Source organism: Amblyomma americanum, chromosome 5, assembly GCF_052857255.1.
Source record: "Amblyomma americanum isolate KBUSLIRL-KWMA chromosome 5, ASM5285725v1, whole genome shotgun sequence".
Classification (NCBI taxonomy): Eukaryota; Metazoa; Arthropoda; class Arachnida; order Ixodida; family Ixodidae; genus Amblyomma; species Amblyomma americanum.
In genome coordinates this window covers 180,115,571-180,143,177 of record NC_135501.1, presented here as the reverse complement: position 1 = coordinate 180,143,177, position 27,607 = coordinate 180,115,571, and the positions used below count along the sequence as shown (strand labels likewise).

The 27,607-nt window shown below is 45.4% G+C and overlaps 1 protein-coding gene across 1 annotated transcript; it reads right to left on the bottom strand.

The window, feature by feature from the left end:
- Nucleotides 1-611: 611 nt before the first annotated feature.
- On the bottom strand, nt 612-22,874 carry LOC144133102 (uncharacterized; the record flags this gene model as incomplete). Its single annotated transcript, XM_077665958.1, is given in 15 exon segments — nt 612-2,084; nt 2,819-2,965; nt 5,589-5,660; nt 7,047-7,121; nt 8,610-8,726; nt 10,393-10,644; nt 11,667-11,783; nt 12,983-13,117; nt 16,636-16,698; nt 17,373-17,446; nt 18,489-18,532; nt 18,635-18,900; nt 19,815-19,990; nt 21,792-21,852; nt 22,566-22,874. Coding segments are annotated over 15 exon segments (1,947 nt in total), but the record flags the coding sequence as incomplete, so codon positions are not given.
- Nucleotides 22,875-27,607: the final 4,733 nt, after the last annotated feature.

Here is a 27,607-nt window from a genome sequence, read left to right as displayed (position 1 = left end):
GCAAAACAAAACTTGAAGACTTGGTCACAGCAAAGGATTACATAGGTAACAAGAAACAATTAATAGTTTATTGATCCAATGAGAGCAGAATGACCACTGGACGTATTGACCAGTTGAAAATATTCTTCAGTTACCTTGTTTTGGACCCAGCACATTGTTGTTACATGTTAAAAAAGTTACTGAATGCTCATAAGCAATGAAATGCATCTCACTATGTTTTGCAACACATGCAGAAGAGGCTAGGCAAGAAAGAAAGGGTGATGGACTTTTGTCCTTATGTCATGGGAGGGTGGGTGATTGTTCATTGTTCAGGCTAGGTGTGAAAGGAGGAAGCTGGAGAGAGCGTGTGGGATCACTAGTGCTGAGGAGCCCAAACATGGACAGAGGAACATCTCCATATTTTTCCCTTTCCTGCCTAGCCTCTGCTGCACTGTCAAAAAATGTCCTCCTCAAGTTGACGACTTCTAACAATGCAAAATTATATTGCAAATTTCTTTACAATTAAACAGTGCTGCTTCTAAATCAGAGGCAGAACCATGACCACAACCCCGGGACCCCGCTTGGAACCAGAATCCAATTCCAGTGCTGCTACAAAAAAATAAACAAAAATATTTTCGAACGTTGAGCCACGGCACTCTTTATTCTAACTCGAGCACACTTTTGACAAGTCCATAAAAAAGGAATGAGCAGTGCGCTGAAACACTAAGCAACATGTACAAAATTAATCAAACAACAATAACAACAAAGTGATTGAAGTGTGACAAATCTTGGCACACAATGGTCACTACAAAATAAAAGCAGGCGAAAAACAATCACTGCACCAGCAGCAACAAAAAGGAACAAATCAGACTCAATAGACTGAATATGAAACTATGAAATACGTCGTTTAAACAAGATTTGCAAGTGTTAAGGACTGACAAGGAGCTCCCATTTCAGGGACCGACGTTTTCGATCTTTCATGTCACATGACTTGTCATGTCAGTCATGTCACATGACTTGAAGGGTCTGAGTGGCAACACAAAAAGCTTTGTACCGCAATACCTATACGGATATTATCGATTGTTCATACCAATGACACTTTGGAAGGGCAATGCTAAATCCGCGGATGAAATTGGCCACTGGAAACACCCTGCAAATTCGACATCCTGTTTGTATGGCCCATTGCAGAGGAATGGTCACTGGCAACAGCGGAGGCTTCTGTTGAAGATCTTCTTGCCTCTGTACAGCAAGCCCGTGGTGTTCATTCAAAAATACCCACCCTGACCATGCAGCCTGGGAATGAAAGAAAATTGCCACATGGTCACGTAACCGTGAGTGCCAGCAGACCAAGCTGAGACTGCAAGGCAAGCCCCAGGCGCATGCGCCACAGAGAAAGGCTTGGCGGTGACACTTGGACAACTTTTCTCTTTTTCGGTAGAGTGGTTCATTGAGCAAACTGCCATGTCTCGATGGCCAACACTTGCTCACGAACAAAGAAAAAACTACTGCACCACTGATGGCCATCCAGCAGGCCCAAATGTAACTACTTTGCTCATTGAAATTGGCCACACAATTGACAGTGCACCTGTAGCCTGACAGCAGGCTGTATCCAGAACGTTTCTGCTTAATGGCTAAAGCATTCATTAAACTATAACAAATAGCAAAAAAGTAAGGAAAAAAAATGACTGCGTGAAACAATGAGCATTATTTACTAGACAAAACATTTCCAAGAAGGCGGTGGCCACATTTGCAATGAACTGAGCTCGTTACATCTACCTACATGTACACAGACCATTTTTCTGCGAAGATTCCACGAGTAAAAAATTAATTATAATAGACACAGTATATGCAGTATGTACAACGTATAGAGAAATGATGGCACTGTACAAAATGAAGCAGTGTTCCATGTCCCGACTGACAGATGGCACACCCAGAACACCTCTCGTTTCGAAAACACTGCCAGAAGAACATGCTTCGGAGTTGTCACACTGAAGGAGAGGGCATGTTGAAAAGCACCGATGAAGTGATGACGGCCTACAAGGATTCGTGGTCCCCGAGTGGCTTCATCATGTGCAAGCGTGATCCATCAAGTGCTTCTCAAAGTCCTGTGAATATCGGGGAAAAAAAAAGAAAATAATAAAGATTATGCCCCCTCCTTTCTTGAATGCATGAGAAGCAACAAGCGACAGCTCTCCGCTGCAACTGCCACACTAAGCTTAAGACGCGAGATGACTTTTGTGCATGGACTTTTCAAGAAGTTGCAGTACTTGGCCTGTTGTGCTATAATGAGCTCCTGCCACCACCAGCAATGGTCTGTCTAAACAAGGAACAAAAGCAAGCAGTGCATATTACCGCTACTGTTGCTTAGTAATAATAGCTGTAGCCCTCTACCTGTGTTTGTTTGCCGACAAAAAGAATGACATTAGATGTCACGTTTATTGATCACAATAGTAGCTGCTTTGCAAAGTTGTTTACTAAACTTTCCAGAAAATTGACCAAACTGACCAACCAAAGTTCTAACTTAAACTCCAATGCAAAACAGGCTTTTGTAGCAGCTGGGGGAGAGGTCCTGGGCTGGGTAGGCCTCCGCTATCCTCCGAGTCAAATCTAGGATCCTTGTCCTGGAGATCAGGCGCTGGGCTGCGCAGGGAAGCCTCCCACTGCTCCTTTGAATTAATATGCAGGCTTTAGCTCTGATCCTATTTTACAGCAGAATGTCAGCAGCATTCCACCCTTTCGAACCCTCAAGGAAAACTGAAGCTTTTGCAATTCTTTACACAGTTCAGGCAATTTTTGCCATCCGCATGCTGCAGCTGCATTGAGTTTTGCCAACACCTGCCTTGTTGCAGTTTGGTCCAGAGAAGCTCATCTGGCACTGGCTCCACGGACAGATCATGGAACCCTTTGCACCGAGGCCAATGTGCTCCCGCTTGAGGTGATGCACGAGGTCCTCTTCCCGTGCAAATTTGAGGTTGCATGGACGGATCTGCGCAAAAGGGGAAGAAAGACAAGGCACTTGCTGTGAGGCACTTATCTCAAACTATAAGCTACACTGACATCCCTTACTGTCATGCATGCCTCCCCTGCAATGCACAAATACTCCACTGCAAAAGCTTTTCCTGTAACTTAACAAAGAAACCTAATCCCAATATGAAACTACAAGCTCAAGAATCTTCATGCAGTAGAACACTGGTTATAATTACTATTGTGATTAGTTAGAGGAGGAATACATACAACGTGGATAATATGCTGGAGATGCCATCAGATATCTTTTTAACATCTACCCTCTACCATAGATTCTTTGAGTTTGCACTCACTTCATCTCTCTTATACAATGAGTAATACCGTATAAACGCGTATAAGGGCTGCATTTTTTTTCCCAGATTCGGGGGGCAAATTTCGGGGTGCGGCCCATACACGAGATTTTCGAAAAAATTTTTTTTTTTCCAAGTGAAAGCAAACCAATCTGGAATGCGCGGCATTTATTTACTGTTCAGGCATCACTCACGGAGTCTTCAGACTCCGAGCTGGTGCTGTGTTCAGGTAAATGTTCAGCCCACAGAAAGTCGTCTTCGGTCCCGTCTAAACTGTTTGAAATTCCGGTCACTTTGAAACTCCGGGTTACAATGTCAGTCAACACGGAATTCCACGCAGACAAAATCCATCCAAGCACAGTCGCGAGCGGTGCCCTCTTAAGCCGTCCTGTCGGCGTCTCATCGTGATTGCCATTGGCCATCCATTCCGAATACTGCCTTCGAAATTCAACCTTAAAAGGCCGATTGACGCTTACATGGTTGCAGCATGCCGGTGAGGCCGCCCGGTATCACGGCCATGTCTGTGCGGATACCGCGCAGGCGTTCCTTAACCCTACCCGTCAAGTGACCGCGGAAGCTGTCCAAGACGAGGAGTGATCGTCGGGCCAGCATGGCGCCTGGGCGCTTCTCCCAAACGCTTTTTACCCAGTCGAGCACAAGCTCATCGTCCATCCAGCCCTTTTCTTGGGCGCGAACTACAATTCCCTTGGGGAAAACGCCTTTAGGAATCGTTTTTCTTTTCAGGATGACATAGGGGGGCAGCTTCCGCCCGTCCGCAGTGACGCACAGCATAACGGTACACCGTTGGCGCTCCGCGCCGGTTGTCCGCACGAAAACACTCTTCTTTCCTTTCAGTTCAACTGTGCAGTTCTCGGGACAGTCGAACCACACGGGGGTCTGGTCGGTGTTCGCTATCCGCGAAAATATATAGTTGTGCTCACGACGCAGACCGATGACATACTTCTGAAAGCTGAGCACCTTGTCGGTGTAGTCGGGGGGCAGCCGCTGGCACAGCGTGGTCCTTCGCCGAAATGCTAGGCCCTTCCTCTTCAGAAATCTTCGTACCCAGCCGGCACTAGCCTTGAAGTCCTCGTGCGGTATGCTTTCAGCACGCGCCAAGGCTTGTGCCCTCACGCGCAGCATGTCCGTTGTCAACGCGTAGCCGTTGTTCCGCACTTCCATTGAATAGCATAGCAGCTCTTCTTCTAGCTCAGGAAATTTGCAAGGCTTGCCTCGGAAAGCGCGCTTTTTGGAGCTGGTATTCTTCAACACATCCCTTTGTCCGCACCACCGTCAGACACACTTCTCGTCCACGTCAAATTTTCTGCCCGCGGCACACTTGCCGTGTTCGAGAGCGAACTCCACTACTTTCAGTTTAAAGCCCGCCGTGTAGCTGTTGAGGTGCTTGCCCATCGTGCAACAGTGACAATGCTCGGAGGCAGTTCATGAAAAAGTGAAGAACGACAGCGCACGAGAGCAACAACTATGCCGAGCGACCACACTAACACAACCACCAAAAAACGCATGCTTTGACAGCCAGAACAGAACAAAGTTAGACCTGGCGATACCGATGCCGATACGGATAGCGGAAGTACAGTAGCAGAAGCTCGCGGCAGAAGAAAAGATGATGATGACCCGCGGCCTCGGGCGCACTGTGCACATGTATTTCGAAGGCTATTCTTGCGTGTTTCCTGGAAAGTTTGGGTGCGGCCCTTGCACGGATTTTTTTTTTTCAAATATTTCCTTTGGGAATACGGGGTGCGGCCCTTACATGGGTGCGGCCCTTACACGCGTTTATACAATACTCATCAGCACAGTTTAGTATCATGTTCTCTTCCATGAAGCTCACTCTCAGCAACAAGTCAGTACAAAGGCAGCTAGAGATGAAAATTTTTGAGCCCAACAATCTCCCGAATAAACGACCAACACAGCAACAAATGTTTGAACAGCAGTGGTGGCCTAGTGGTCTGAGCATCCGCCTCGCATGCGGGAAGTGCGGGGTTCGATCCCCCGTGCTGCCAGATACCCACCGGTGATACAATGGGTACAAGCTTTCCCCTGGTCGCAGGCCACAGATGCCCTTGTGCCATGAAAAACAACCATAATCATCATCAACAAACGTTTGAATCACCTGCAATTTTCCCTTTGACATGTAAGAAATTTTAGATAGTTAAAAATAAATTGTGAGAGCCAATGAGTGAACAACAAAAAAGGAATATGCTAGATAGAGGGACAACAATGTGTTGCAGTCTGATTTCACATAGCGGATGAAAAATTTCAGACTGCAAACCTTACCTCGCATGCCTGCACGCTTGACTTGTCAAACTTGATCACTTCAACTTTGCCCTTGCGGTTCCCAGTGGCAATCTACAGAGAATAAACAGACAAGGTAACAGGTTGCATTAGCCACACAAAAGCAGAAAAGCAAAACCTGCTGACAAGAATGAAAAGAAAAAAAGGAGGAAAAAATCCGTTGGAGGCACTTAGATATCTTTCAACTGCAGGAAGCCGAAAGCCGTTTGCGACTCATTGCACTGATTTGAATTTGAGCGGTGACGTCACGCTGCGCATGCGCAGTTGTTGCTTGGCGGCGGATCACACCACCCGCCACAGTGGACAGTTTGCTCACAGTCCAGTTGGCAGGTTGTGATTACGTGATAAGGTCATGTGACCTAGGATGTAACGGGCGGACAAGGTCATGTAACCTAAAATGTAATTGACGGACAAGGTCACGTGACCTAATATGTAACGTATGGACACAAGTATGAGCCGTTAAAGGCTATTGCCTTAAAACGCCTAAAGAGTAGCAACACAGTTTCGCGACTGTGCTGGAGATAAAAACGAAAGGGGCAAAAGACATCTGCTGATAGCCATATTTCTGTAAAAACAGATGGCTGACTTCCCATTGTGACTGTAAAAAGAGAAAAAAATGCGAAAGCTCTGGGTTTGACTTTTTTTGACCAGAATATTGCATACCTTATATGTGTCCTGAACAGCTTGCAATAACTTGTTTCGTTTATGGAAGTTTAACGTCCCAAAGTGACTCAGGCTATGAGGGACGGCGCAGTGAAGGGATCCGGAAATTTCGACTACCTGGGGTTCTTTAACGTGCACTGACATCGCACACAGTACACGGGCCTCTAGAATTTCGCCTCCACCGAAATTCGGCCGCTGCGGCCAAGATCGAACCCGCGTCTTTCAGGTCAGCAGCCGAGTGCCATACCCACTAAGCCACTGCAGTGGCTGAACATTGGAATGAAATCGCATGCGCCGTGATGGGAAAGCTGTTAACTACAGAGCTCTTTGATTATACAAGTTGCAGAACTCTACTTCGAAAGCAGGCTGTTCCCTGTGACCAGTTTGCAGACGTTCAAAGCAGTAGTGCCATCCATGATTCGGACTGTTAGTTATCACTGGAACCCGAAGACTTTTTGTTCTTCTAACATTTGTGTTTCGTGCAGTGCTCAGCAGTTTCTTTCAATGCCACAGGTAACGTGACAGTCTGCTAACCTTTGAATTTTTGCCCAAAACCGGGTGGCAGATTTTGACGGTTCTACGGAGATCAGGTAGTTTCACAACTGGCACCATCCTTTGGAGAGCTTGCATTTAGTGTTTTGGCACGGCTGCCTGTCCTTAATTAATAGGATGAAAGCAGCTATTGCACAAACACCCCTTTCCTAGCTGTACTTGGGAAAGGAGAAAGTTAACGAAGCACTAGAAAATGTTGAGGTGACAGTGAGTCGACCTACTAACCAGGGGGCCATTGACATCCAGGCTCATGACCATGTTCTTCCCAGCACCGTAGTAGACCACTTCACATGAGAAGTCCTTCCAGAAGAGAAGAAACAGAAAGGACAGGAAAGGTCAAACACGAGAACAAAAAGAAGTATTAAACGAAAAAAACAACAACGATAAATCGCGCCAAAAAGGTGCTCTTGACACTGTGGCCAAGTTATTGAAGAAGGCCTGGTCATTGATTTCTCGCCAAGTTTAAACTGGATGGCCACAACATGCAACCACCAAAGCAGTCATATCTGCAACGTTTGCACAAGTAGTTCCTTATTTTACTTTTTTTCCCCCGACTTGCTGTGTAAATGGTTACAAAAATCAAGTTCTCCCTGAACAGTGACGCTGACCTATAAGTAAAAGTCCACTTTGAGCAGATCACCAGTGAACCTTTTTCTTGCTGGAACAGTGTTGGCATATGAAAAGTATTTTTCAGAGTTTTCTGCCAGTGTAAATGGGCTCCACTGGTGTCCACCTTACTTCTGCACCAGTAGCAAACTACCGTAAAAACCGGAATATAGGTCGAACTTTTTTTCAAAAAACCATGGTGAAAAGTTGACCCCCGTCTTATAAACCGGTCATTGGCGGAAAAAATACGGAAGTCTTGCAACAATGGGTAACTGAAGTCAACAGCCTCCATCACCATTGCCATCAGCAGCAGTGCCGCCATTTTGCGTTTCAGTAGATGCAAAGCGAAAGCCAACGCCAATTTACCATCGCCTTCAAGAAAAGCGCGATTGAGTACGCGGAAGCTCACGGGAGCCTGGCGGCACAGTGCAAATTTGGAATATCCGAAAAGAGCATTCAGTACTGGCAGAGGCAGAAGCTGCGTATTACAACTTGCAGCAACCAGAAGAAAACATGATTTCGTGGGCGGACCGCAGCGTATCGAGAATTGGAAGGTTTTGGTTGCGCTGTGTGCACTGCCTGTGATTGCCGAATGCATCCGCGTGAAAGTGGTAGAAATCGCGTGTGCCTCAAGACTCACGAGGGCGCAATTCAAAGGCTCGCCATCCTTGGTGCGGCGATTCATGAAGAGGAGGGCTTTGCTCTACGGCGCCGTACTTGCGTGTGCCAGAAACAAACACGCGGGTCAATGGGTGCGCGATGTTGTTAAAAAATTTGCCGGGTGTACATACAAGCAGCATTTAAATGAAATTAAATACTGTCACCATTGTGCAACCTCTCGAGTCGCATTTGTTTCAAAGTAAGGATGTCTTTCGGCACTTTTCCCATTGAAAAAGATCTTTTTCATTTTTAGAATTGTTTAGTTAGGGGGTCGGCCTATATTCCGGTCCCACCTATAGTCCGGTTTTTACGGTACTCTATGCAGAAGCATGTGCATGCTAACTCCGATCGCATAAACAACCCCTATCAGGTGCTCAGTTCAAACACGATGTCACCTCTTCGGGCTTGTGCAAGGCACGCTTCTGCTTCTGTTGCAACATGTGTAACACGACTATCATTGCCATAGATCGATTCCCACTCACCCGGTCACATTGCTTTCAGAGTGCAGTTTGGAGGGCTTACCTTGGTCCGGTAGCAGCGTATGAGGCCGTCGAAGGAGCAGCACACAAGCAGGCCCTTCTGGAAGCGCATTCCTGTTGCTGCACTCTTGCTCTCGTAAACTTTGTGCAGGCAGCCAGTCTGAGAAGAAGGGGAAGACTTTTCGCTTCGGCCTCACAGCAATCCACACAATGCTTTCCTTTTGTATACATGTATCATCCTTTATTTCACGCCCTAGCAAAGAATGCGTTGTGGTGCTTTTGTTGCCAGCAGCGCGCAAGCATTTTTAGCTCATGTGGCAGCATTGTTTGCGCATCCAAATGCCTGAACAGGTGCTATGGGCAATAATACACAATGGAACATAAAAAAAAAATGAACGCCTGTGCTTGGTGACAGGCACAAGTGAATTTGTACTTCATCGAATTAACTGTTGTTCAAATGTCAGAGCAAAGGTTTGCACAACTAAACCCAGTTTGAGACAAAAAATTCAGGTCGGCCGCAACATAAGATACCTCCACCCCCCCTTAGCATCTGATGCTGCCGAGTTCTAAGTACGGGTGTGTGTTAATATTCGACAATTTCGAATATTTAGTCAAACAGTAAAATACTGCATTCAATCCCAATGACTGGTATTCAAAATCTTGAAGTATTCATCTCAGGCGAACAACATTTCTGGAACGCTTGCTTGGTGTGGCTTCAGTTCAGCATACTACTCCGGGGTGAAGCTATCTGTGCTATTTGTTCAAAAATATCTGAAGATGTTCTCAATTTCTGCCTATAGGTTTATCTATGATGTTTTTTTTTTGTCACGATTCATTTATATGTGTGTGGGTACTATTAACGCCTCATCAAAACTACAGAGGCTTTCTCCAAGCTCCAAGCACCCAAAGGTCATGCAGATGTACAGTGAACCTGTCTCACGAAAACAAAGGTTTGTCATCGATACTGTAAACTGTAAGTGCAAGTTCTGGAGTTTAACATCCCCAAGTGACACATGGGCTATGAGGGATGCTGTAGCGGAGGGGCTCCGGATTAATACAGACCACCTGAGGTTGTTTAATGTGCACTGACATTGCACAACACAAAAGGGTGCTCCTGTATTTCGCCTCCATCAAAATGGGCGGTAGCCACTAGGCCACCGCAGCGGTGGCCTAGTGGCTTGAGCATCCGCATCGCAAGCGGGAGGAGCGGGGTTCGATTCCCAGCGCTGCCGGGTGCCCACTGGTGATACAATGGGTACAAGCTTTCCCCTGGTCTGGTGCTCGGCTTCTTTAGAGTGAAATGCTTGGGAAATGGGTCTTTGACCCCACCTTGAGTAGAACAAAAACCTTGTGCCATGGCGCGCTTTGGCCACAGATGCCTTTGCGCCATAAAAATTCATGATCATCATCATCCATCAAAATATGGCTGCCACAGTTGGGATTGAACTCGTGACCTTGGGATCAACAGCCAAATATTCAACAGATCAACAGTCCATGATATTATTTTTTGTCTCAAGTGGGAATAGGCTTTCCCATAAAAAATTCATTTTGCTGCACTGAAAGTAGGAGTGTAATCTCTCAAAAACCCAGCGTTGGTGCAGTTAGTGTGAAGCCTGGGAGAAAGTGTAGAAGAGCAACGTGTAGAGGAAGAAATTTGAGACGCCAATCCTCTCCAATCAAAGCCGGGGGGGAGGAGGGATGAGACAACATAATCACACTGCTAGCACAGACCCTGTCACATTGATCGGAATAACAGCGAGCAAATTTTTAAAATTCGGGGGTCTTATTACAAAGTCTTAAAATATGCAAACGCTGCTTGTTCTCACCCGAAGCTCGTGGATGCGTATAGTTCGATCTGTTGACGACGTGTAGACATAGCCATTGTTGACGGCGATGCACGAAGGTGGCTGCACGACCCCTTCAAGGCAGCGGAAGAGCAGACCAGTTGATGGGTCGCGGATAGTGATGCTGCCGTCAAAGGTGACCGTGCACAAAAGTTTCTGGGCCCCCTCGGTTGCCGTTGTGATGCGGCTCACCGACGTGCTGGAGCAGTAGAAATGGTCTTGGAACTTCTGAGACTGCATGCAATAATGGGGAAGACGGGTGGGGGGTGGGGGTGGGCCAGCAGCAAGTGTAAGTCTAATTCAAAACTGATGAGCAGTGATTGGTTGTTGGATGAACGGTAATGCACTGTTTCCTGTCGCATATATTGATGACACTGCGCCCAACAGCACAGACTATTTGGTTAATTAGCATTGCTTTCCGTCGCTATCCCCACACCTGCGTTTACCAGTATTTATTGCCGTTTTCACTGGTGCAAGCGCTAAAGGGAAGTGCCAGGTGTAGCGAGTGATAGTGTACTATTTTTGATGCCACTGTGGCATAAAATGTAGAAACATTTTTATGCACTTGTTAATGCCTAGTGGTAAGTGCATTATATTCCCAAGCTTTCTGCAGCCCTTTCAGCAGCAATATAGAGAATTGTGCATGTTCCCAACTCACTGCTTTTTCTGGAAATGTGCCGTAATTAACAGTGAATTCTGTGTTTCAGATAAACTTGGCACCCTCCTAACTGCAAATGAGCTGTTTTATGAGTTGGTGAACGGCATAATGGTTTTCAAAACACCTGGCAGCATTTCCTTACTTGTGCGGGCAGATTTTGCCACTTGGAATTATTTCGTGTTTTTCTGGCATTCCTATCACATTTCGCATCTTTGAAAAAAGAAAAGAAAAAAAAAGAAAATACGATTCCTTGATCCTGTGACTAATTATTAGAGCAATCCTATAGTTTACAATTTCGAATCACTCTGATGCTTTGTGCGGAAGTTTTTACATGCCTGCAAAAAAAAATAACAGTGGGTGTGTTGCATCGCCAACTTGACTGCTCAACTTTCTTGAGACCACCATAGTTGGTTGAAGCAGAAAAAACAAACAAACATTGTTTTATAAAGAGAAACGGCGAGCAGAGCTTGAACGAGTTAATCTGACTGCCGTCCTGCATATACTATTTCTTGCGATCACACCGAACATTACTAATAAAATTCTGCTTTGGACCAAGAAAAAAAAAGAAGTAAAGATGAAACTCCAGATCTGCAGATACCTTGAGGTTGAACACTGACACGTGGCCGCTCTGCAGACCAAGGTAGACTTTTCCCCAGGCGATCGCAGTGCAGATGATTGGTGCCTCAGCATTGAAGGTGCCCGTGCACTCCCCCGTCTGAAGGGAGAAAGGCAAAAGAACTTTCCAGTAATGTGACAACAGTTTTCACTATCAGCGGTTAAGCAGCTTAATGGGTGACGTGACAGTGCACAACATGGTAAATCCCCTAGAACGTAATTTGATTTAGGGAAATTCAGGGAAGAACTTTAGAGGAGTAACCAAATGAGTTAAGGCAATAATCTCAAAAGTAATTAAAAGTATTGTTCGCTTTACCAAATAAACAGCTGGCTTTTCATCTTTCTCATGCAAAAATCTGCAGGCTGACTTAGCGCTGATGCCCCAAGTTTTGGTGTGTGATGATGGTTCCATATTTATTCACTTAACAAATGCACTTGCATAATAAATGCATCTCCTATGTTAGTAGTTAAAATTTCAGAAAATCTGATTTGACCACAGAGAAAATCTTGCACCAAATAATAAAAGCAGCTCCCAAATTAGCATTAACTGCGCTCACAAAAAAAAGTGCATCATTATACAAATAAATGTTACCATGTTACCACCCGATGGAGATCAATTCGTTCTAAAGCAACTGCTTCAAATTCAATCAAGTAGGAACATTAAGCCGTTAAGTGCCAGCTGAAGCAGCCCGTGTGGCATGGGTTGACTTGGCATCATTCATTTACTTAGTTATTTAGACAAATAAAAAGAAAAGGTTAAAGGTGATCAGGAAAGCAGCAAAATAAGGGACTAAGAAGCCCTGAGCAAGACAAAAAAAACGAGCCAGCACCTTTCATCATAGACATAATGCGTACACCATATTGAGCATACTCTGAACATGACCACATATTTTAAAATGCATAATGGCGAGGGAATCCATGACAACACATTTCACAAAAAATTAGTTGCAGAGATCATAACAGGTGCACAAACATGTTCTTTAAAACGACCTACCATGAAGAAATTTTTTTTTATCAGAGACAGCACAATTTTCAGTACCATGACAAATGAAAACATGTTCGGTGTAGTCGACTCTTGATAATTCGAAGAAATAAGGGAACAACCTTTTGCTTGAATCTTGACAGATCCACTGTGTTAGTTCAAATAAACCAGTAGTTCGAATTAATGCAAGTGCACTGTACTTCCAAGAGACAATAATAAGGACATTCTGCTTGCTTCAGCGTGTTGTTACCGTTAAGAAAAAGTTAACAGTACGAAGAGGCTGGGAGAAGAGAAAAGAAGAAGGCTGTTGCCATTACCTCAGCGTTGTACGACCGCAGGTTCCCGTCGAGAGAAGCAGCGTAAAGCACTGGTGCCTGGCCCTTTCCGTTGTACACCTCGATTGAGTTCACCGTCTTGGTGCTGCCCAGGTACTTGACACACTGGCTCGCGTCCTTTACCGTTGTTTTTTTTTTTTTGCATAAAAGAAGGGAAAAAACATCTTTATTAGAGTTTGCGAGAATTTCTGACAAGTAAAAAATGGTAATTACTCTACCTAAATCCAATAACATAACTGTTACCATATTGGTATTATACAATATTATTTATTTGCTTTTCATTACCACCAGCCTAGGTGGATCAAGGCAGGAGGAGCAGTGCGAAATGAAGTGAGGCAGAGTAAATATTCAGCACACAAAATCCAAAAAAAAAAAGAAAACGAAGAATGGGGAATTATTATATGTGCATGTTAAGTAAGCAAAAAAAGTAAAGGAAAGCTGAACAGCTAGATTTTCACATTTAAAATGCGATAACTACTTAGAACATACTGGTAATGTTGTCTGTGCTCATTAAGAAACCCAACAATGGCAGCTGCTGTTATTGTTTGGAGGAAAAATGAGAGGTTAAAAATTTAAGTTTTGGCATGATAAGGGGTTAGTAACCGCACATGACACTCTTTTGTTAATTGTGTGACAAAGGCTTTATGCGTGCCTTCGCTGCTATGTGCTTTTGACAATGCTCTTTACTGTTATGCGTATGTTCCTGCCACATAGGTACATTACTTAAGTATTCACTCGTGCTGCCCCAAGTAGGGCTACTGCACGTGTGAGAAAAAAAGAGCTGAAATGAATACAGTTGAACCTCTATGTAACGAACCTCTATGTAACGAATTCCTGGATTTTACAAAATTTTTCAATTCCCCAGCACATCCCCCATTGAAGCCCATGTATAGGCGACCTCCATGTAACGAACTCGTTGCGGCAGTTGACCTTGATGTAACGAATCCGTGGCTCTGATCATCGAGCTGTATCTTGTAATGTTTTGCCCGAAATTTGACCGGGCAGTGCGCAACTTTAATGAATATTGTTTAAGTAAGTTTTTATATTAAAAGGTAAAGTAGACCGCGAGCAGAACGCTTGCAATCGCAGCAAACAAGCAGACCTCAGTGATGATGATGATGTTGAGCGCCGCTATCGCCGCTCCGTGGCAAGCGTAGCAACTTTTAAGCTTTCATTTTGTAGCTTGACACTAGGTGGCACTACTATGACAAATTTTTCGTGGTGTTGTGGCGCAGTTATGGTAAGCCTTCTTCGTCAGCGTGTTGACGTGTGTGTGTTGGTGTGTGTTTACGGTGTCGGTTCGTTACGATGAGTTCTGCTGTGAGGAAACGCAAAGTTTTGTTGCTTGAAGATAAGCTCTCGATTTTGAATGCGGTTACCGCCGGCGAAAAAAAGAAGGATGTCGCTGCCCGCTTCAATATACCAGCCAGCTCCCTGTCAACCATTCTTGCTGCAGAACAAAGCATCCGCAGTGCGATGGAGTCGGGCACAAGCGCCCAGAAGAAAAGACTGAAGACGTCGACGTATGCTGATGTGGACAACGCCGTGTTTGCATGGTTTTTGGACAGACGAGCACAAAACGTGCCCATAAGTGGCGCGATTTTGCAGCAGAAAGCCATAGATTTTGCTTGTATCCTGGGCCACGACGACTTCAAAGCGAGTAACAGCTGGCTACAAGGATTTAAAAGCCGGCACGGTGTCGTCGGAAAAGTGGTATCTGGCGAGTCTGCCTCCGCAGACAGCGATGCTGCTGCCTCGTGGGTGGCCAAGAAGCTTCCCGGCATTTTCAGCCACTATGAAGCTGCCGACATTTATAATGCTGATGAGACGGCCCTGTTTTTTTAAATGTTACCGAGCCGCACGTTCTCACTGAAAGGAGAAGACTGCCGCGGTGGAAAGCAAATTAAACTCCGCGTGACGGTTTTGCTTTGCGCCAACACTGATGCCAGCGACAAGCGAATCCTGTTTGTTATTTTCCGCAATGCCCGATCCGGATGTTTTAAAGGAACAGGGCGGATGCCAGTAAAATATGTGGCAAACTCCAAAGCTTGGATGTCGCGGGCAATTTTTTACGACTGGCTGAAGGAGCTCAACCAAGATGTCAAGCGACAAGTTCGCAGCATTTGTTTGCTGCTTGACAACTGCTCCGCGCACCATGTGGAAGGCCTACAGCTTTCTAAGGTCGAGCTGCAGCATTTGCCACCTAACTGCACTTCTCTGGTACAGCCCTTAGACAAATGGGTTATTAACAGCTTTAAATGCTGTTACCGGCGTCGATTGATACAGAAGATGCTCCTGGACATCCGCCTTGAATGGCCAACAAAAGTGGATATCTACCAAGCAATCGAAATGCTTGCTGCGTCGTGGCAAGAGGTCGGATCACAAGTGATCACCAATTGCTTCGCCAAGGCTCAGGTAAATAAGGCCATTCAAGCTACAGTCACTGAAGACGAACCTTCAAGCCCACCCGAGGTCGCAGAAGCGTGGGATGAACTACGCATGAACGGTGGGGTGCCCGACGGTGTCGAGCTGTGCAACTTTTTGTTCGTGGACAACGGCGCCGTGGCTACGGAAGAGATGACTGATGCGGCACTTGTCGAAACCGTTAAAGATAGCCTTGAAGGTGACGGTTCGTCAGAGCCTGATACGTTTTGTGCTGTTCCCACCGCGAGGGAACTGATGGACGCGGTGGACGTTCTGCGCCATTTCGTCGGCTCGCAGGACGATGAAGCAGCCATGGATGCCTTAGTTTCCTTGGAGCGCCGAGTAGTGGCTTCGATCGGGCAAAAACAGCAAGCGAAAATTACGCAGTTTTTCTCTATTAAATAAATTCTTTGAATGGCGAGTTCACTTGAATTGATATCTGTCGAATTTTTATTTCGTTTTGGCATAATCCTTACCAGTCTTAACCCAAAACTGCATGTAACGAAAACCTGGATATAACGAAAAATTGCGAACTTTTTTCAATTTCGTTATATCCAGGTTTGACTGTATTAACATGAATAGCCACATAAGAACTCTTAAAATGCAAATGACTGGCTGTTTCCAACATGGCTGGCTTCTGTGGCAACTTGGTGAAATGACAGTCAAGCTCATGTGATCGCACAGAAACATAATCATTCTTGAAAGCCTTCAAGTGGTTTGCACATCGTCTGTAAAGGAGGGAACCTTTATCAATGCCACTTGATGCACAGTATGTGTAGAGTGACTGAACTGCCAACTATACTACAACCCCACAGATGGCTTCGAAGATCACTGGGTCAACTCTCAAGTGAGTTGGCAGAAGCGTGCGGGACTTGGCAAAAGTTCCATCCGACCTGTAACCACTAAGTGTGCTATGTCATAAGTCATGTGGGTGCCTCTGAATACCTCTGAATACCTCCATTGTCTACTGCCACAGAGGAAGTGCCAATAGCTGCTGAATCAAACATTGCTTGTGGTCATCGTGGAGGCAGCAAGTGTTCCCCGACAGCTGCTAAAATCAATACCAAACCGATTCTCAAATTTATGTTCTGGCTTTTCACTCCTACACAGCATCGCCAGATAAACCGTTTTCTTTCAGATAGAATTTTTATGCAAAAATGAACAACCACAGCTGACGCTCGTGTACGATCCAAATGGGTCAAGCTGCTCACCAGCAAATCGTGACGGCGAGCTGAGAAGTCGTTGGAACAGGAGTAGATGTAATGCCCATGGAGCTGGAAACAAACAAACAAGAAAAAGGTGGCCCCGTTTCGGTCACTCCAAGGTGCATAACATTTTTTATGCTCCGTGGAAGGGTCGTCAACTCAAACATGTGCCGCTGACGGTAGCTTTGTTTAGATAACGTTACCTTCCTTGAGTGGGAACCGAACACCATCAGTGGCAGCAATGCAAAAGTTCCCCAACAATGCTTCATTTTTTTTGTTCAAATCAGCGGAAAACCTTGCCTCACGTCATCACAGCCAACTTGTGTGACAACAACCGGTGGCGGCAAAACCCTTCTTTCATTTGATGATATATTCTAGCTTACTCTAGCTGATCAGACCTCCGCTTTCAGAGAGTGAAAGTAGGCCCCTCTGTCATTAGAAAAAGGCCATGCGTCAATCAATAAACAAACTTTATTGCATCCCCAGTATCGACTGCAAAGTAAGTGCTCAGTAAGGACTGTTTGATTACCCATTGCATCTAGACATATGCAGCGAATGGAGCACCAAGACAAATGCATCTGCTAAAAGGAATGTGTAGCCTTAACCTGCATAATGCAGTCCCTGAAGAAATGCAGCTGTGCAATCCAAGCACTAGAAGCTTCAGCCCTGCGCAATAACAGCTGTGAGCTGTCCCAGGGAACTACTAAGCAAAGAGAAGCACCAAGAATGAAGTGTCCCCTTACCTTCAGCGCAACAATAGCAGAGTCGTGGGCTGAAATTTCTTGGCACGGTGGAATTTGGTCCATCTGTACCTCACCTAAAAAAAAAGAGAAAAAGCATTTTTCAAAGCAAATACACATCTCTTCCCGAACCACACCCGACAGCAGTGCCTACGGCTGTGTCTGTGGGGTGAGAGACTAGACACCAAAACAAACAAATGAATACAAGAAGAAATTAGTAGACATCAAAAATTGACCATGCTTCTGCTATATATGCTACGTAAATTGTGAAAACTCGGTGCGAGCTCTGTTTCATGTGTGCGGTGGATTTGCTTTTTGCTGCTTTGCGTGACTTTTGCTTTCCGTCTCACACATGCAACACAGCTCTCACTGAGTTTCGCAACTTACGCAGCATATAACGTAAGCGCAGTAAATTTTACACAGACAGCTGTAAGGGGCAGAATTCTAATTTCTGTGTTGTCGTTGGTACTGTATAACATTGCACCACACAAATTGATCAGTACTTAGTTGTGTCATGCATGATGTCATCGAAATGCCGAGTGGTCCAAGTGGCAGCATAGTGACATCACATGCACTCCTCCAGAGAATAAGATAAATACCAATGAATAAAAGATACCGCGTTCTCATTACCATAAACAGTTGTCTCTGCACATAGTGGTAACTGCCCTAAGAGCTTTCAGGAAAACATGCGACTTTCGTGCACTTGTGCATGGAGTATGCACTTTGTTAATGGTGCTAATTGCATTCTATCAATAAAATGCTTCCATTTGCAAATTTCCCCTGCACTGTCATCTTCTTCCATCTCCATTTAGTCTTTACATTCACTAATGTTGTCAATCACTTTCTTGCATCGCTGCGTTTTGCATGCTGTGACGTCCTCTGCCATCACCAACTAAACTGCCCGCGACGAGAACGGATTTATGTGACCGAAGTTCCCGTGCTTCAGCAAGCAGATTTTGTTCCGTTTTTGATAATGGCACAAATTTTGGGTGATGCAAATAATTTTCGTAATCTCGTGAGGTTTATATCATCAGGGTTTTACTGTAAGGAGCACGAGTCAATATTGGGGTAAAAAGAAAATGGTATTCCGAGTAATGAAAGAATCGATTATCGTCTCACCAATGTCACCATCCGTCTCCAACCTAGCCGCTTTCGGCCTTTTTCTGCAACACCAGAAACAAACCAGAAATAAACATTAATCAGTGCCACCTAAAGGTTATCTGGCGACGCACAACACATTGCAATCAGTTACTACAAATGCACACCTTGTGGTTGCCGCTGGCTCTCCGTCCTTGGTGGTTTTCCGCTTTGCCGTGGGCCTCTTGGATGACGGGCCCCCGCTCACTTCGGGGGACATTGTCGGCAATGACGAACTGCTTGGAGCAGTGGTGGCGGCAGCGGAAGCCATTGTTGCGGCAAGGCTGTTGATGTCCACATCCCCCAACTGCTGCAGGTGTGGCAACAGAAGCTGGGTGAGCTCCTGAGCCGTGGGAGTGCTTGCCTGAGGAAACATTCCTGTCACTTGTGGTGCCTTGTGAACAAAAACAAGAGACGGGAAGTTTCACGCTTAGTCTCTTGGGGCTGAATTCACGAGACGGTTTACTCTGGAGCCAGATGGCTTCTCCGCGGGCCGGTTCCGAACCCTGACGTCACGTGGCGACGCAGTCAGTCACATTCCACAGCCCGCGAAGAAACAAGCTGGTTTCAGAGCGAACCGTCTTGTGGATTTGGCCCCCGCTTAACCTATACTGTCAAACCTAAATACAAAAAACACGGATATTACAAGTTATTGGCTATACTGAACTGTTCCTAAATAAAATATTTTTAACAAGCAAATGCAAGTCTCACTCTTTATATGAAGCTGCCGAGCAACAATCTGTACCCGCTCGAATGGTAGGCACAGCAGGCGTTGCCTCACTTCAAATGACTAGTGAAAGACACGAGCGGTGAGAAAGTTCGGTACCCAGCCAGTTGGCATCATTTTATGTCTCTCGCAAGTGACGATAGTGCCCCGAAACCAGAGGCATGGGTTGTTGTAGCCAACCGGTAGCCATCTTATGCTCACGTTGACTGTCATGGAGATGGCTAAAATGAGTAAAGTTTAAATTCCGGCTTCCCATTTTTAGAGCGCAGTGCTTATGCACCCGTTCAAGAGTTGAGCTATGACGTCATCGCAGTCGGTGTAACCGAGCGCGAGGGGGGGGGGGGGTCAACTTTTGCGCGGCAATATGCGGTAATCGAAAAGTTTGTCCAATAAAGGTAGCGCGTTCCCGCAGCAAAATTTTTTGCCTGGGTCCTATTTCTTATTTTTGCCAAGTTCGATTAATTTGAAAAAAAAAAACCGGTTAATCTGAATATTTTTCGCGGTCCCAGTGACTTCAAACCAATAGGGCTTTACTCTAAATACTTTTGGCACACAAATGCTACAAAACAGGACGCATATACCTGACCCACTGCACTTGGAGGTGCGCCAGGCGTTGCCTGTGCAATGTTGAACATCATCTCAGTGCCACTGCCGCTGCTGCCAAATGAAGAGAGCATTTCCGTGGCTGCTACGCTCTGAGCAGGCAGTGTGAAATGCAGCACGGGTTGTCCGGTTTCCTGCAGTGCTGATACAGCACCTTTGGGAAGAACAGTAAAAAAAAAATAAAGTACAAGTAGTTTCTCCCGTCCATGCAAGCAAGGTGGACGGTTAAAAAAACCCAAGCATACTATGGGGCACAAATGAAACATAAATGGAGTAATTCAGATGGACAACACGGAAAGAAAACACAAGTGGCATTCATTACCATTTTGTTCACCACACATAGGTTAGGAAGTGGTAGCTAACCTTGAAGCTTTTTAATCTCAATGGACTCCACAAGTTTAAAATGCTTTACAGTACAAGCCTGGTTATACGGACTTTCAAGAGCCGCAAGAAATGGCCGTAGGCCCTGAAAGGGGGCATGTGTGCATACTGAAATTTTCAAACATGAATCAAATACGAACATGAAGGAAAAATGTCGAGGTGTGAGAATACTGAAATATTAGAATACGAATCAAGTGCGAATACGGAGAAAAAAAGTGGTAGGGTTTTAAGGTAGTTAAACCGAGTAGACTTGTGAAAGCATGTGTTTAGCCTGGTTGGCTCACGGTTTTGCTCTGCTGGGTTGTCGGCAAGTCTTGCGATGATATTAGTTCGATAGAAGTATTAGTTGATGAAGACGATGACGTGCCATGCACAGCGTGAGAGTGTGTTGCAGTCTAACACAAGGTGAGATCGGCTGCAGCAATAGCATAGTGCTCTCGTGTAGTGGCCAGCAAAGCTGATCTGTTCACGTCACCGCTGGTTCGAATCCCAGTCACAGCAATATTTTATTTATTTATGGTTTGGCGAAGGTCACCTTCAAGGTCAAGCTTCACACAAACTTGGCGACAGTCTGACCTCGTGAAGTAATGCTTTCACATTAAAAAGGGCTTCGAATATTGAAAGTGCTCAGTATGAAAAAAACTTTTTTCACACACCCGTGTGCACGCTGGCGGTCTGGCGCAGCAGGGAGCGCAAAATGTGCAAGCAAAAGTTTTTTCCATAAACCTGTGCAATAATTCGAGGTGCACAAATTATGCAAGGGTACAAATTACGCGAGTAAATACGGTAAACTGAATAACAAACATATTCAATTCATATTTAGAATTTCGAATATTCACATAACCCAAGTAATTGCCATATCTGCTCGCATAATGAAGCCTCCCCGTAGAATCCACCCCCCCACTTTTGTAACTGAGAATTTTTTTTTAAAACCTCACATCAAAAACGAAAACCTAACCTTAAGGGCCCGAGTCTAGCATGTTTGCTTTATTTCGGAGCGACTGGCTGGCACTGTCGGCTATTACAAAAACGTCGAATCATGTTATGATACAGCAAACACCGTTTGAAGCAAATGATGCTAAGCACCCTCGACATGAACGTAGGTGACATGGGGACACACTTTGTCGACTATGTTCTTTTGTTGAGACAATGGGGACGGATGTATGATATGAAATTTCAGCTCTAACAAAAAAAAATCTGTTTAAACTTTAATTTTCCCCACATAACAAACCCTCCTCCCAAAATTGATACCAACTTTTCTGAAAAGAAAAAAAAAGGTGGATCTATTATGCGAGCAAATACGGTAACCAGTTCCGTCTACGAATTAAAATAGTATTCCCATTTTGCTGCTCATGGTTCATTTGTCCACATCACTACACTCGTTTAGAACCTGAATTGGGCAGAAAAGCTTGGTAGCCAATTGTCGGCAATTTACAATTCATTACACTGACCCCAAATGGCCAACAATCTGCATCGCAACCATAAGCAGACCAGGACTGAATGAGGACACAGTTGCCACTAAAATCAGAAACAATAACGTATGCACAAACAAATTTGTCAGGAATCCATCGTACCTTGAAGACATTGCAACACGTCCAGCCTCTCTTTTCTGGCTTGGGCTTCTCTTGCAATGAGCTAGAGATGAAAGAAAACAAAATTAAGAGAAAAGACTGAAGCAGTGTCCGCCACAGCTCACAACAAGGCCAGTGGGTTTTTATAGCAAAGACAAGCACGCGTACGCGTACACACACCACACACAAAATTAAGCGTCTCAATTTAATGACATTAAAAGCAAAGAAATTTTTTTCACTTGCGAGTGAAGTTTAGCAGCTGATAACTAAGCGTGTATTAGATGTCATCAAATGGGTGCTCCATTGGCCACAACACTTGTGACACAGCTGCGCTATAAACTACAGCGCATGCTGTAACAAAGAGCTCTGCAATAATTCTGGCCAACTCAGGCTCTTGGAAGAGTTTCTGCATTTCACCTCCATCGAAACTTGGCCCTTACCACCAGCTCTGAACCCAAAACTTTGTGCTCAGCATCAAAACACCTCGGCCACCGAGATCCTGTCACGTTTAAAAGATGGCTAGAAAAAGTAGTAGTAATACTAGTAGTAGTATATTTACTTAGCCTCTACTACTACTACAACTGCTACTACTATTACTATTACTAGTTAGAGCCATCTTTTAAATGTGATGCGATCTTAGTGGCTGCGGAGTTTTGGTGTGGTGTAGTAGTACTCCTACTTCAGCCTCTACTACTACTACTACTACTACTACTACTACTACTACTACTACTACTACTACTATTACTACTACTACTACTACTACTTCCCTTTACTCACCTCTTCCCTCCTTTTTTTGAGTTCCTCGAGGGCGGCCAGAGTGGATGCAATGCCCTGTTCCACTTGTACCAGCTCGTGGCGGATGGCGTCCTCCTGCCGACACCGTGACATCAGGTCGTCTACAAGTCCCTTAAATGCAGACGGCACTGCTGGTGGTGTGGCACCCGACACCGGTGGTGTCACACTGAACGTTGGCGGCCTGGTGTCCTGCACTGGTGGTGGCGATGGCTGTTCCGTCTTGAGAACGATCATGGGTGACAATGGCTGCTCGGTCTTGAGAACGATCGTGGGCGGCGACGGACAAACGTTTGGGGGTGGCGCCACCGACGAGGTCTCTGTGTGAGCCTGCAAAAGCAACAAATGTGCTGCTGCTCCATGAAGAGACAACACAGATGCATAACTTTCTGGGCTCTAGTGCAAAAGGTCAACAGAGGGAAGAGGGCACCTGTACTGTGTGCATCGTCTTCATCTGCCTGATGCCCCTCTTTTCCACTACAGGATGAAGGTGCAGCTCGTAGCAATATCAACCTTGTCAGCCTCTGGAAACACTAACAGCTACCACAAAGAGAGCTTGGAAACCCTCCGTGTCTTGCTGTCTATCTTTTCCTGCCTGCCTAGTATGCATGGGTGCATGGACCCCAAAAACTGCTCAAGTTCAATTACATTCATTCCTAGTTCTGTAGCATATTTTATGCTTTCATTTTTTTATTGCCTAATAAGTTTATTGATATGTTGACGCCACTCCTGCAACAGCACCATATCGGGGCTACTGCATGTTTAAATAAATAAATAAATACCGTACATTCTGAACTACAGTTTCCTCCCTGCGTACGATTTGCATGGATCAATTCTCACTGCAAAGCAAATTCTTTTTACTAGACTGTCCACACCCAGTGCATAGCCTGCGGGGCATAGTGTACCATGAACCCATTAGGGCTCCGAAAAGCCAACATTTTTTAATGATTTTTTTTCTTTCTTGAGCGGACATTTTTTTCAATTGGTGCTAATGCAGACTCACAACCTGTCATGATGTACATTATCCCGTCTGTTGGGGCAAACAAGGACCATACAGTAGAACCGCGTTAATTCGATGTCACTGGGACCACGAAAAATATTCTAATTAACTGGGTTCTCGAATTCACTGAGCACAGCAAAACAAATGGGATCCAGGCCAAAAATTTTGTTGTGGGAACACACTACCTTTGCGATTATTATTGCTGCTTAATGCTTCACATGCTGCAAATTTCACCGCCCGACGCTCCGAATTCCGTCAGTCTGCGGCTGGACAGGGCCGCTAGTGCAGCCATAGACGACATGCGATGGTTTCCGGCCGGATGGCATTCATTTGCAGCGTCAGTATGTTTCCTCTGCGACTGGTCAATGGGGAGCATACCAATGTCCAGTGGTTTCACTCAGTACATTGTTTATTCTAACGAACACACATGAAATATTGCCTTGCATCTGAAAGTCTGCAAGATTGCTATAAACATCAACACATTCCCTGTTGCGTTATTGTCACGTTTAATCACAGGTTGCCCATGGAAACGTCAAGCAACCCTGCGTGTCGTTCCGACCAAATTCGCAGAAAATGAGTTACATGCGAAAGCACCGACCGAAAATCGTGCTGTGACATTAAGTGGCAGCAAGGAATTCGCAATGTCGGGTGGCGAGATTCGCAGAATGTGAAGTGGGTCTAAGAGCAGACCCCTCCACTTTTAACCCTCGCTGGCCAAACAAAAAAAAAAGAACTTACCCCAAATATAAGTAGTCCCATATCCCCCGTCCCCCACCCCGCCGCACTTCGTTATGTAGTTTCTCACAGGATGGCATCGCGGCTCCAATAAACGAATAATGATGTGATCACAAGGACAGCACTCTGAAGCCAATGGAGATCAAATGTGAGCAAACAGTGCTCTACCCTGCCAGCTACACTCAAGTGCGGCCCGACTGATCACCAGCAAGCCGAACTGTAAATGATCCCAAAGTTTTGGATTCCGGCGAAACTCACACGCCACCCGGAAAATCGGAAGTTAACTCTCGCGCTATCTACCACTCATCAGAAGAAGCGTCCACCAGTGCGAAGGAGCTGGGCAGACAGCATGCAATCCCATTTGCTTTCAGTGGAAACGACCTGAATACGAATAAGCAACTTTTTTTTTCTCACACCTGAAGCCCCAAGCGTCCTGCCGGAAATGGGTGCCGGCAGTGGCATGAAGAGAAAGCCCTCCCTCACCATGAGCAAATTTGGTGATAATTTACGCCTATATGCTTTTCTGCTCATTAATTGCAATTTACAGTAAATATATTTTATTAGAGCACATATTTATTGCTAAAAAACGCTTCCTTCCACATTTAATTTCCGAAAATTTGTATTTCTGCAGCTGTAGTTATGTATTAGGGCAAAGCAAAGTATGCTGTGCTGTCTTCCCAACAATCCCACGGTGGATGAAGTGCTCTTCAAGAATCTCGCATAGACGGTGGCGCCAGCTTTCCCTGTAGGCAATATTTAGAAACTTTATGACCGAAGCCGCTTACAAGAGGTGGCTTCACTTTCAGGCGCCCGATGCGCCATCCAGCCCCCTAGCGGAGATCAGTGACTTCTGAAAACAAACCTGGGTGCTGATGATATTAGCCCCAAACGCTTCCGGTACAAGAGGCACGGCGTTTGAAAAGGTTTGCGCCGGCGCAGACGACGAGTCTCTCGCTGGTTTTGATAAGGCAGCAAGCACGGCAAGCGAAGCATCCGCGCAGTGTTTGATAAAGCGCAGGTACAAGTGACGCGCCAGCTTTTTGTTGGAACAGGAAATGGATGAATTGATAATGACGTCACCCTTCGTATCAAGCGGCAGCTTGCGCCACCTTCCCCCCTTGTTCTTTTTTCCCTTTTATTTCGCTTTTAAAATGTGTCTTTTGTGTAAATGTTCCGAGACTACATCAGCATTGCCAGAGCAAACATTCGACAGAATCATATGCAATTCGTCATTACTCCACAAAGTAGAGTGCTAATGACGGCGATTTCGCTTATCATTTCAGTAATTCTTTTTGATTAAAAACGGATGACGCCGAAAAAAAAAAAAAGCCAAGACCAGCCAAGACGAGTTCCTATTCTAGCCTGACAACAAACAAGATGGCAGCGCGCAGCTGAGTGGCGTCTCGTTCCTTTGTTGTGCTATTTCGCTAGTCGCTACAACAAATTAATCTTTGCAAAAACAGTGTTACAGGTAGTATAACAAACTTGCGAGTACTTTTGCGTGCACTACATATAGTGCCATTGAAGTGTCTGCTGGCAAGGCTACACATTCTGCCAGCGGCCTCAACGCATGCCTGAATACACTCCAACCGGTGTGCTTTCTGCGAAGTAGGTGACTTTGAAAACGAGACTACTGTTTTGTCTGCACAGTAGAAGAACTTGGGGGACGCTCAAGTTCACCTCAAGAGAATGTCGCGACAGCTTTAAAGGGTCCCTGCGGTCGCTTGCGGCACCGATCCGGGCGAGCTCTCGCCACTCGGCCGCCGCCTCTCGCCCGCAGCTCGGCGATTTCCCGCCGTTTCCGGCGCTTTGCTTCTGCTTCTCTTGCCCGGCGTTCAGGATCCGCGCGCCGCCTGCGCCGCTGCGCTTCTGCTTCTCTTTCCCGAACACTCGCTGCCTGTCGCCTGCGACGCATGGCTTCCGCATGTCTAGCTTTAGCTTCCGCTTTCTCCTCATCTGTCATCGGAGGTTTACGCGGTCTGCCCCGACGTCGAGGAACCGACGCGGGCAACGACTCCGCATTTGTCGACGGCACGGCTTCCATGGCGCTATGGCAGCGCCCCCATAAACCCAGCGTTGCGAAATGCTTGAGAGGAAAAGTGGCCAGAATGCCATGTAAAAGTGCCCGAAAAGTAGCTAACAATTAAAAAACAGCTAAAGGTAGCTCAATTTTTTTTCAGATGCTTTTTACTGTATTTTGTGCACATCTGAGTGAGCTTAGTTTCCAGTTTTTGTGCTTTACATTCTAGCATTACCTGGCGACAAGAGTTTGACTCGTTTTGACTTTTTTTTTCTTCCAACCTTTGGGCACAGAGTTTATAAGTATTACCTAGAGGGAAAGCTGGCGCCACCGTCTATGCGACTTTATTAAAGGGCACTTCATCCACCGTGGGAATGCCGGCTTGGCCCTAAAACGTAACTATAACTGCAGAAATACAAATTTTTGCAAAACATACATTGCAAGGAAGCGTCGCTTTACAGTCAATATGTCTTGTAACAAAATATGCTTACTGTACATTGCAATAAATGAGCAGAAAAGCACACAGGCGTAAACAATTACCGAATTTGACCATGGCGAGAGGAGGTTTTCTCTTCATGCCGCCAAATATAGCCAACTGTGGAAAATAATTTTTCTTGTTTAAAGGCTAGTGCCCTCTAAAAACGTCAATAGTGATTGTGAAACTAAACGCCACTCGGTTCGGGAGCCCTCAGGGTGCACAATGCGTGAGACATAAACTGACACACTTTTCAGAGTGAACATTCTTTCAAAAATATTGTTAGCGCTTAAAATACTATACTTTAGAAGTTTCTGTTTTCACATAGTGAGAAACAGTAATGTTTCATTGTTGTAGTCTGCTATTGCAGCACGGGCCCTATGTCTGTGCATAGGCTAAGTTCATGCAATGAGAAATTTGCCCAAGCCCTCACTTTTCTACGAAAAAATAGTTTGCACACACCAAGTGCCGGCTTTCGCCATCTCCTGGCACTGCCTTTACAGATTTTGCCAGGAAAACATGAATTAGAAAGTGCAACATGCGGGTATTTGCGTTAACGGACCAAACACAATCCTTGGAGAGTACGGTTAACATAAGTTACGCTTGTACTTTGCGCTTTTAAAAGAAAAGTGTCTCCGAGACTTCTAAGAGAAATGTGCAGAGTGGTCACGGCAGCAGACTGCTGAGTTCTCAATTCACAAAAACTTTGTTCCCTTCTTTCACATTTCAATGCACAGGTAGCACAGGTTCCCGCTGAACAAACCCAGCTTGCTGAGTTTGTGTTTGAGCGAGGAGGG